The sequence below is a fragment of the Lycium ferocissimum genome, chromosome 11, assembly GCF_029784015.1.
Source record: "Lycium ferocissimum isolate CSIRO_LF1 chromosome 11, AGI_CSIRO_Lferr_CH_V1, whole genome shotgun sequence".
Lineage (NCBI taxonomy): Eukaryota > Viridiplantae > Streptophyta > Magnoliopsida > Solanales > Solanaceae > Lycium > Lycium ferocissimum.
Genome location: NC_081352.1, coordinates 35,461,644 through 35,474,087, shown reverse-complemented (window position 1 = coordinate 35,474,087; position 12,444 = coordinate 35,461,644). Strand labels below are relative to the sequence as shown.

General features: G+C 36.2%; 1 protein-coding gene across 1 annotated transcript; it reads right to left on the bottom strand.

Moving 5' to 3' along the window:
• Positions 1 to 4,961: 4,961 nt before the first annotated feature.
• Positions 4,962 to 9,673, bottom strand: LOC132038285 (G-type lectin S-receptor-like serine/threonine-protein kinase At4g27290). The gene is made up of 7 exons (XM_059428973.1): positions 8,236 to 9,673; positions 7,356 to 7,496; positions 7,079 to 7,236; positions 6,248 to 6,455; positions 5,787 to 6,024; positions 5,500 to 5,650; positions 4,962 to 5,394 (listed from the first exon to the last, which is right to left on the bottom strand). Exons 1-7 carry the CDS (start codon positions 9,515 to 9,517, stop codon positions 5,089 to 5,091), a joined length of 2,484 nt encoding a protein of 827 aa, XP_059284956.1. The 5' UTR covers positions 9,518 to 9,673; the 3' UTR covers positions 4,962 to 5,088.
• Between the last annotated feature and the right edge of the window lie 2,771 nt (positions 9,674 to 12,444).

The following is a 12,444-nucleotide window of genomic DNA, read 5'->3' as shown; positions in this document are numbered from 1 at the left end:
AAGTTACCCGTTTTCCAAACAAGTCACTCATTTGGTTTGATTTCATTGTTTATCACTAAATGTGGTGATATCCATTGATTTATCACTAAATATGGTGATTCCCTTTATTGATATCTACATATGGTAGAATCAAGTAGTATCATTACCTTACATGTAGTATACGATGTCTTAGACAAATCGTTAGTCCATCATTGCGGACCAAGCAACTTTGTAAATATGGTTGCTTCCGTTTAGTACCCATTTTTACGCAAGTCACTCAAAACCCGTTTGATTTCCATTGTTTATCACTAAATATGGTTGATTCCAATTTTTTATCACTAAATGTGGCCTGATTCCCTCTACTCAATAATTAAAACATCAATTCACTCCACTTGTTAGAAAAAGCCCAACATATAACTTAGTTGCATCGGCTTAAAAACTCCGATTTTTTGTAATATGTTCAACGACTCTACTAGTTGCCGCACAAGTCCTTACTCTGTTCGATAAAACCCAACAAGTTACCCATTTTCTGTAACAAGTCACTCCACTTGTTTGATTTCCATTGTTTATCACTAAATATGGTTGATTCCAATGTTTATCACTAAATGTAGGTGATTCGATTGTTTATCACTAAATGTGGCTGATTCCTCTACTAAAAATTAAAACTTGAGTCAAACTCCACTTGTTAGAAAAACCCAAAGCATATAACTTAGTTGCATCTGCTAAAAACTCCGATTTTTTGTAATATGTTCAACGACTTACTAGGATTAGTCCTTAACAAGTCCTCGTTACTTGTTCGATAAAACCCAACAAGTTACGGAACGATTTCTTGACAAATTCATTACTTGTTGGAAAGCTGGTACAACAATTTATTAACAAGTGATTTGAACACGAACAACATATCATATAAACCAAGTTCATAATCACCAACAATATAAATTACCATGTTAAGAAAGAATAACATTAAAATGTCATAAAGATCCAACAGTATAACTATTATTACAACACATCCTCGCACCTGACTATGGAGCATTTCGGCTTGGACATGTTGTTTTTTTGTGTGGCCTTTTTGCATAAGGAGCATTTGTTTTTCCGCATAGCCCTCTTTGTCCTAAACTTCCGTGTTTGCTAGAACTTAAAGCTTCACATCCGGCCACCGCCATACAACGTATGTTCACGTCTAAAGCAATACACACTTTGCGAATCAATGACATTCCTTTATAAAAACCTTGTTTCATCATCTTGAACATGGTATTCAATGTCCTCTTGATCATCCCACGGTGTATTACTCATCTATTTCGGGTATAGGGATCGGCTCACCCAACTTCCGTAAGGCTTCGCACTTCCGTAACCTACCCTCAAGAATATCTTGTTGGTCTTGAGCTAAATTATGGTTCTCGACCCAAGACTGACCAACCACGTATACCCTTAAAATGGGCCTAGCTACATCTTTCAAATAAGTACGCAAACGACTCGATCGGTTATCTTAAAAGGCAAGACCACTGGTTTTCAAAGAGCTATGCATGTAAGTGATGACAAGGTCTTTCGGTTCACAAGTTAATTCACAATAGTTAATGATTAAGTTCACAAAATCATCAAACTCAACATCTCTTGGGACGGTCCTATCGCTATCGTCTCCTAACATGTGACTACTTCCATCGCCAAATATATCGATTGTTCGCCTCGATCCATTCACCATGGCAATCAACACCTATTATTATTGAGTCCCCCGTTAATGGTGCACAAATATTTTGTTTTAAGAAAATCGGTCATGACCAACGCAAGTCAAGGCCATTAAATTTATAATTAAGTTAATTATTGAGTGGTTTTTTTCGAAATTTTGGACCCAAAGTAGTTAACTTAATCACAATTTTGAGCGGCCTTTGAGCTTGGATGTTACATCTTGTCACAACTAGTAATTACAATGCTTGAATGTCAAGTGTTGAAATTACTCTAGGTGAACAACTTTGACTAACATATTCTAAAGGCCACTTAAATTTATGATTAAGTTCATAATTGAGTGGTTTTTTCCTGTAATTTTGGACCCAACAGTTAATCTTAATCACAACTATAAATGACTTCTTGGAACAAATAACATCGACTTGTTGCAACAAGAAGGTTACTAGTTACATGACTCGCTATTTGTTGGGACAGACTTGATTTTTTGTCTAAAGTCTCTCAATCAAAATGGAACAACTATATGACTTGTTGGAACAACTAACGTACTTGTTGCAATAAGTATGTAACTTGTTCCAACTACCTAACTTGTTGGAGACGATTCGGTTTGTAAGGTTACATAACAAAATACAACAACTAAGTGACTTGTTGGAACAAATAACTTACTTGTTGCAACAAGTAGGTTAGTAGTTGCAACAACTCTAACTTATTTGTTGGAGATAGCTTAATCTCTGTCTGTTTCATAACAAAATTAAACAATTATATGAATTTTTAGAACAGCTAACGTCAAACATGTTGCACAAGTATGTAACTTTGTTCAACTACTTGATTACTTGTTGGAGACAACTTGAAAATTTTTTATGTTTCGCAACAAAATGCAACAACTAAGTGACTTATTGAAACAAATAACATACTTGTTGCAATAAGTAGGTTACTAGTTGCGAAATTCACTTATTTGTTGGAGACATGAAAACGGTCTCTGTTTCATCCAACAACTGTAAAATATGTCCAACACTTGTGCTTGTAATTGATGCAGCAAGTATCATACTTGTTGCAACAAGTAACTCAGTTGTTGGAAAGAGTAAGAGCTCTCCAACAGATTTCACAGTTATTGCATAAAGTACAACAGCTGTTGTAAATTATTTATTCACATTTTTTGTAATTGTTGCAACAGATTTACTAATCTGTTGCAACAACTTCATAATTTATCAACAACTCTTGCAGAAACACTAGGACTACAAAAAAAAAGTTCGAAAGCTATTACACAACACTTTAGAACTTTTCTGCAACAACAATCTTCTTGTAACTACGAATCTGGGAAAATCAGCAAATAAGGCAACTATACCCAGATGAACAATTGAAAGAAACAGTATTGTTTAACTTACCAATGGACCCGAAAACACTTATGAAGTAATGCCAGTGCTACACCAATGACATTCAATCAAAAAATTGTAAAATCAGATGATTTTTTTTTCTTGAGCAATGGCGGATGAAGAAGAAGAAGAAAGCGGGGGCGGACCAAGAAGAAGAAAGCGAGGGCGGACCAAGAAGAAGAAGATGAAGAAGAAGAAGAAAGCAGCACGAAGAACAGATGGGAAGAACAACAATGGAGGAAACGGCGCTGAAGAGGATTTTTTTTTCCAGATTTTTGTATTTTAGGGTTTATAGTGGTTGGGACAAAATGTTAAAAATAAAACTTTAGGGCAAAGTGTTAAAAGTAAAGTTTAGGGTCAAAGTGTTAAAAATAAAACTTGAGGACAAAATATTAAAAATAAAACAGAGGGCCAAAGTGTCAAAAATGAAACTATTGGGCAAGTTCAAAACCCCTTAATCACTAATCAAATTTAGTCACCTCTACTCAATAATTAAAACTTGAATCACCTTCCTTCAATTTTAAAACTAAAACATCACCTATAATTAAATGCCCCGTTTTAGTTGGAGGTGTTGGGCTCGGTTGGGTTGGTAGGGAATTGGGCTAGGAATGTTTTGGCTACTGATTTTGGTTTAGGTATAATAAGAATTGGCCCAAATTGTTAGTAGATGATTTGATTTCTTAATTCCTTTTTACTTCAATCAATTAATTAAAATATCTTCTTTGTCCTAATTAATTCCCAAATATATACACCTATATAAATTACAATACAAGTAATTTAATATACGTATTTAGTTAAAAAAAAAGTAGAGCAAAAGATGATTAATACGGTAATAAGTGGGATTAAAGGAAAAATGTCAATGCCAATATTGATATACGAATATCAACATTATTTTTCCGAGTGATTTTAATTTAAAAAATGATGTTTAGTCATTTATAATTATAAAATATGATTATTATTTTTTTTTGTAATTTCTAAGAAACGATAAAAAAATGTCCTTAACTTTAGAGAAATATATCTCGGAAAATGGCGTAATAATTAGTGAAAATATTCCAAACTCATTTTTGGGTAATTTTCACTACTGAGAAGCATAGTGAAATTAATTAAACAAAAAAGGAGGGCCAAAATTGGGTGTCCATATATCCAGGTTCTGCTTCATATAAACCCCATGGATCCATCTTACCCAAAGAACTTCCTTTCTTGCATTAAGCAACCATATCAGTTTGCCCACAGATGCAGTATTCTAAAACTTACAGCTTCTTATATTCAGGCCCCCATATCTCTTAGGTTTACAAACTCTCTCCCGAGCTACAAGTGCCACCTTTCTCTGGTTTTAATCACTACCCCACAAATAGTCTGTACACAGCTTATCCACCCCCTTTACAACACTCTGAGGGAGTATAAAAACTGCCCCCCGGAAAGGTGGATCTGAGAAGTTGGTTATAATTGCTGTTGAAGAGCATCAACATATCGGAAAATTGCATAGAGAATCTAAGAAGTTGGTTATAATTGCTGGTGCAATCAATAATAACAATCCAAAAAAATTCCATATCTAATCACCCTCATCAATGTCAATTCTTTATGCAAGAAACATTATATCTAAATTGTACCTGATTAGCACACGTAACAGAACAGTTTTAGGGACTGGCATTACATCACCTTATTCTAATTAAATTTAGTGTTCGATTTGAGACTAATGCTTTGAACTTGATTAATGTGACCTTTACCTTACTAATCCCACGGCATTCTCTAATAAATTAGGTGCAGCCATCAAATTTTGCATAACGGAAGTACCTCAATCGACTTACATAGAAAGTTACAAAAAACGAAAGCAAAATACTCGATCAAACAAAGTGAGACCGTAGTATCAAATATGCTGCGTAAAACAAAATTAAACAAGATTGAGAAGTAATAGCCAGTCAGCAAGCTTTCATATACATATGTTTGACATAACTGAAAAAGCACAATCATGAACAAAATATTTTCACCACATTCCTACGGAGAAAAAGAAAAGATCATTACAACTGCAAGGTTGTAGCAACCAAGTAACCAATATCTTCTATCGGGCAGCTAATATTGTGATGGGGGTCTCACTCACTGTACTCTGTGCATATTGCCTTGGAGTGAATTCACCACCCGGTGCATTTCCTTCTATGTAAAAACCTGGCTGTTTAGCCAACGGCAACACACCTTCATTGTTTAACATCAGAATGGCGGAAGACATACTAGGACGATCTTCTGGGCATTGTTGGACACATAATAGACCAACACAGATTGATCGTACCACTTCTGATGTTGAACATGAATCACCTAGGCATTTATCAAGTAGTTCTATTGACCTCCCTTCTTTATAGAGTTTCCACGCCTGTAGATATTGCAAGCTAATTAGCAGGAGTAGCTTTGCAAGATATCTGTTACTAGTAGATAACATACACCAAGGAATGAGTAAATAAAACAAATAAAATCTTACATGCCCGAGTAGATTAAGGTTACGATCTGGATGAGAGAATTTTCTGTTGCTTTTCCCACTCACAATTTCCAATACTAAAATACCAAAGCTAAATACATCTGATTTTACTGAGTATTTCCCGTGCAATGCATATTCCGGTGAGAGGTACCCACTGCATTAAAATGTGCGCAAAATTAGAATTACTAATGCTGGAAAACATGCCTTAACTATGTGAAGATTCTTCTTAGGTTCAAATTACCACCCAGTAAATTTTATCAGAAAATCACTACCCAGTAGAAGGTTCTTACTATGTTCCAACAACTCGGTTAGTCATGGCTTCAACGTCATCCTCTTCACATATTTTTGCCAAGCCAAAGTCTGATATCTTTGGATTCATGTCCTTGTCTAGCAGAATGTTGTTAGCTTTCAGGTCTCGGTGAATTATTCTTAATTGAGAATCTTGATGCAGATACATAAGTCCCCGAGCTATACCATTGATAATGTGAAATCGCTTATGCCAGTCTAATACCTCGCTTTGTGTGTCATCTGCCAAAATTTTGTCGGGTCATTGACGGAGTAGTATAAAATCTAAAACAAAATCAGTCCCTTGTCTTGTTGGGAAAATAATATTCCTACAACGTGTTTTCGTCTATCAACTTTTTTCCTGCTTTATGGAGCTTTCGTAATTGGAATAAGATTACTGAAGTACTATTATAGGCGTCAGTACAATTATTATTTAATTTGCACAATATTGGATGGAGAGTAGTACCAAATATAAATGAGTCGAGACTCCCATTTGGAAAGTACTCATAGATCAACATCTTTTCTTCCCCGTCACTGCAGCAGCCAAGAATGGTCACCAGATTCCTGTGCTGAAGTTTTGCAATACATAAAACTTCATTCTTGAACTCACTTTCTCCTTGTGTGGAAGTTCTGGACAGCCGCTTGACAGCTATTTCCTGTCCTTCAAGTATACCCTAAACATCACAATTTCCGCATGTTAATATTTTCAATACCTAACTTGATGTAAGAATTACACAGAGTCAATTACGTTCCAATTAGAAAGAGCGAATTAGTTATGTTCCACCAAATCCTTGTTTTGTTGTATTTCGCTCACTAGTCCAATTAATAAGTGATGATCAGTTCCGACACATTTTTTTCCCTATTGATGGGGGAACAAGTGTTGTCACTGTGTTAAAGATAAACAAATAAATGATTATAAGGAATTAACTACTCTCTCTTCTTAAACAAACTATATTATCATCAAGTAATCTGACAGTTCCACCCAAAGGGTAATGTGTTACTCCTTCAGCACGTTATTGTAAATTGTAAAGGCTCTTGGCTGAGTAGCTGGAGCTACTTGTTAGACAGCAACCATTGGAAAAACAAAAGATTGTCCTACAAGTTGTTGTACCAGAAGGACATTCCCCCTACCCACTGTTCTTCCTTAGCTATTGTATATGTCTCCTTTGTTTTCACAAAGCAAAGTTTTATTTCATAACGCCTTATTGCCTTCCATCATACAACTTCTATACTGAATCTAAGGATGAAGCTTTACTCTATAGGACCAGGAAGCTTTTGCCCTGCGCCCCAGCTATACCTTGTAAACAGGTCCAAAGCCCCCCTCTCCAATCTTTCTGTCAATTGAAAAGTTATTGGTAGCCTTCATTATGGTAGATAAATCAAACAGTGGTATCTCAAATTCTTCAGCACAACTACTGTAACCCATACTGTAGTTGCCATTGCGTCCCGACCTACCTGCCAAAAGCAAAAGAAGTGAATTTTGTTTAAGCACAAATATGAAGTTCTTTTAACTATTATATTTAAATCTCTATTTTGGTCAGATGCTAGGAAAAAAAGGGACTTATCCTGTTTACCTTTCTTTTTTAGCTCTGAAGCCTTCTTCCTTCTTCTATGGTAGATCAACATGCTAAGGATTACCAGAATCACACCAGCTGATAATGGCAAAATCCAGAAAAGTACATTTTCTTCCTTTCCATCCGATTTCTCTAGACTATCTGCCAGTATCCATTCCACAAAAATATAAATTTCACTTTCTGCTCAATCCATGGGGGAGATGATTTTTTATATAGAGTTAAAATAGATCCTGTCTCTTAAGCCGAGGGTCTTTCGGAAACAGCCTCCCTAGCGTTCATGGTGGGGGTAAGGTCTGCACAGACACTCTACCCTTCCCAGACCCCACATTGTGGGATTCCACTGGGTATGTTGTTGTTGTTGTTGTTGTAGTTAAAATAGATACAGTAAGCCTCTGGAGTGCTGCACGTCATTTTGAATTTGTTGACATTGAGTTGTAAAGGTTCTAGAATTATCTGTAATGCAAATCATTCTTAATTTTTTAATGTGCTTCATATGTACTATAAACCTCTTTAATTTTGAGTGAGATTTTTTCTTTGATTCGAGCCACATGCATATCAACTGCTTGTTCTACAGAAAACTAAATGCCTATCAATTAGTTCCAAAAAAGTGACTGGGGTCTAACCAATCATTATGCTTATAGATTCAGCTTATAAATTCAGACCAACTTCACTCTGAAGTAGTAGCTTTCTTTCTATTAACACATGTTAGATCTAGCTATGTATAGAGCAGTCAGAAGTTGACAGTTGAATAGTACTAGATGTTTACAAGCATAGGCACAAAATCAGTTCAGGTCTGCTTTATTCAGAGTGCCTGCAACCATAAATTCTTTTACTATCTTCAGGTAATCCATCAAAATCTTTAAGTAGCAACAAACTATACCTGATTCAGAAGCAGCCATTCTAATGTAGATATCTTGCCCTTCATCCGGTACCTGCTTAATGTCCAGCAGATCCTCAAACCACAACAAGCATCCACTCCATCCATTGCGTATGTCAGGATTTGAGTAAGCCATACAGGAGCAATTTTTAGAGCAGATATTCCTGCATTCTTCTAGTGTAATAGTCATATTCAACCAGGATTTCCGTGTGTCTGGCAGTTTGATATGCAAATACTTCAAAAATACATCTCCTTGGAGGCAGTTTAATTGAGTCCTCCGAACACAGCCACCTGACCAGTCTGCTTTCTGCCAATCTTCATAATGTTTTGGGACAAATTTGTCTAAGCATCCACATACAGGAAGAGTTTGACTGTTGCAGATACCGTATGCGCCACACAGTTTGTAAGCATCACAGTTATCTCTGGGTACTGAGAGGTAAGGGATCCAATCATGTACATGTTCACCCCAAGACCAGCCCTGTAATACACCCTTGTGATTTAGTATCAACCTTGTGATAACTGAAGATGTGAGGTTATATCCAAAGTACACCTCTGTCTTACTTGAGAAAATTCCAAATGTATAGAAACGACTGTCTCTTGAGCTTGTTGCCCCACTAAAACGAAGACCATTCCACGGTCCAGAGCGATACACAACATCTGATCCCTTCTTCAGGATGTTCTGTGGATATCCAGAAGGATCACAGTGATATGTAAAATCACCGGAAGCTGGATCCTCCTCGTTCTTCCATGATGACAAGTATACCTCTTTTTTTGTTACATAGTTCCTGCCGAGCTTCATGCCTGGTAATAGTGTATCAGTTGGGTGATCAAAGCTCTGCCAGAGGAAATTCCTGGGGTTACCATCACCAGATTCTTTCACAACAAGATTCCCAGAATCCAGCAACTGTGCAATGGGATTTTGCACAGATGTAGAGGTATTTGTTGACCATACAACATTGTTAGTTCCATTAAGAAGGACAAGACGTCCTGGCTCAATTACCTTTAGGATACCTGATCCACTGGTCAAAGGAGATTCTCTGTTGGCAACCCAGACCACTGTCCTAACAGGTATGTTCTTGTACCACATACCCACATAGCGATTTTTAGATTTACCTGGACTGAAGAACCCCATTTCGAAGGTTCCATCAGGTGAAGTAATATTGGTATCACCATCTTTCAGAAAATGGGTTGTAGTTATGGTATCTGTAGCGCCAAAGCATCGTTGGACTGAATATGAACACAGGAGCAAGAATAAGTGAAAACTCTTTCTTAGTAATTTCTTCATTCTTCGAGATTCAATAGATTTTGCGTTGTCTTTTCTTTATGTCAAAGAGTTAGCAAGTCTGCCTTCCGAGTCCTTTGATCATTTCATGCATCAATGCAGCATAGTGATGACACTTGAACCGAGTCCTATTTGAACACGCCTAAGCTTGACTGATTTGGGTAATATGTATTTGTGTTCTTTGGTTTTCTGATTTGGGTAATATGTATTTGTGTTCTTTGGTTTTGAGTGCTTCTTTCTATGTATAATTGAATTTAATAACAGCCATATATGGATGTTCTGACCATATAGAGCTCTTTCTGAGCTGTATCCATGTAAATGCAATATACAGTAAGGCATGAAGTTGATGTTTTCAAGTTGATGTACTCACAGGTTGATATCTGATTAGGATGGTTCACATGGACTAAAGGCTGACTTACCCTCTGTTTAGAAATTGAGAAATACATAAACATGGAACATGTGTTTCAAATTTTCATCACTCATATCCTAATTTTTCAAATGCGAAAGTGAGAACGAAAAGCAATCAATTATACATTACTATCAATCTTACATAAACATGGAACATGTGTTTCATATTTTCATCACTCATATCCTAATTTTTCAAATGCGAAAGTGAGAACGAAAAGCAATCAATTATACATTACTATCAATCTTTAATACTTTAAAAGTTACTCAAAATACTATCTGATTTGCTTAAATAAATATTCTTTTGGGAAAAAAATGCCTCTCACTCTCCAATCAAACAGGAAGATATTATTTGAAAATGTTTCTGTCAGCCAAACACGTATCCAACAGAAAAAAAAAATAAAAAAAATACGTAACTCCCTTCCTCCTCACCTTTCCTTGAGACTGACCTGAACTGTTTAGACTCCACATTTGGAATTTGTACCATCTCCACTGAAAAAAGAAAGACTAGTCAAAAAGTAGTTATCTATTCAAATGTGGCCTAAAAACTGGCTAATGCACCGCGCGAAGCGCGGGCAGATTTACTAGTATAATAATAATAGTGCATTCCTTTCTTTTTCATCATAGTGTATTCCTTTTCAATGATTATTCTTTTTCATCTACTAAGAGCCAATGCTATAACTGTTAAGTGCAATTGTACCCAAAACTGAGAGTGGTCCCAAGTTGGGAGTTGGGATGTTACATCTAATTAATTGTTTATAAATGACAAATATTTTAGTCAAAGCCTAAATCAAATAAAAAATATGGACCTCTCAGAATATGATTCATTAGCCTACATTGTATTCATAATCAGTGTGTTTTATTCAAATAACATTGATTTTTTTTTTTAATTACATAGTGAGGTAGGGCAAGGGGAAATGGGGAAAGGTGATTACAACGTGGGGATTCGAACCCTCACCAAAAAAGTGAAAGTTGATAAGCCCAACAACTGAAATTTAGATCCCTACACATTGATTGGTTCAGTGTTCCTTAGTTAGAATTATTTTGTTATTTACAGAAATACTAGAATCAGCACTTCACTAAGAGACTTCAATTTTAGGGTTTGTATTATGAAATTAATTTGATTACTTAAACAAAATATAAAATAATCATATTTTACTATTACATTTATTAGAGAAGTATGGTGGTATTAGTTAAGAAGGTGATTTCCCACATTGTAGCCAAATACAGATTATTAGTAATAAATTTTATTTCTGCTGCATGGCATCACCAGGTGTTGAACCCTGTAAATTAAACTAATTAATGTCAAATAGCTGACTGTTAGTCTTTTAGGGCAATATGTAGATTAATTAGGGTACAGGTGATCTCAACTATTGAGGTAAGGCAAAATTGTTCCATTTTCAGGGGCAATTTTTCTATTTGTTGGAGCTTTGACTCATCTCAGAATGAGTGAGAAGACTGAATTTGGCATATTCGTATGATACGATAAATCATAGTGAAATTTCAGATTCCTTGATAGTACTAAAAAGCAGATACAATGCTAATAGCTTAGTAGAATATACGGAAAAGGGTCAAATATACCCCCGCTTATCGAAAGGGTTAAATATATCCTAACTTTATCTTTTATTAAATATACCTTAAGATTATACTTTGGGTTCAAATATCTCTCCGTAATATTTTGGGTCCCGAAATATAACCCCCCTCCATTAAAATTGTCCATGGTGAATATGAGATATGACGTGGCAACGACAATCATCACGACCCAACCCGTAGGCGTGACTAGTGCAGAGCCACAGGCACCCAAACACACATCAAACGCTATCACAAGTTATATCAAACGCATCCAAGTATATAACGAGAGCAAAGTATTCGAATTTAGATAATTTCCGGAAAATTTCCAAGAGTTTCCTTTGTTTTACCGACTATCCAAAATAACCTAACGCGCGAGTAAAAATACCAACAAGGCGCGGGGCCACCAACACAACATATATACATATGCGGACCGGCCGCCGCGGCGTAACGGGATGCCCAACACAACATATACAAACACAACCGTACAAAAGTAGGCACAACCCACAAACATGTCCGCGGACCTGGAATAACGGACAAATCATATGGCGGAACGGGGCCCCCCGCCCGTGTATCTACGAACTATATATATCTAAAAGCAACAGCATTTAGCATATATATACCAAAAATATAAGCTCTCGAACGGAGCACCTCGAAAGCGAGAAGGGGTGTCTAAAATGTGGATCACCAAATCGTGCGTCACACGGGCATAAACACTTGCCCAGAAAGAGGGACAAAGTACGAAATATGTACTGAGTATACAAAGCAGAAAATGTAATGTACAATCTGAGATCAAATCGAAATAGAGGTACGAAAGTAAATGCATTTCCAAATATCAAACGTTACTTCAAAATATAAGTCATGCATACATGAAATATGGTCGCCGTGTCTTTAAACATAACACCGGGGGTTTCAAATCTAATCTTCCATTCACAAATATCGCCAAAATAAACCCC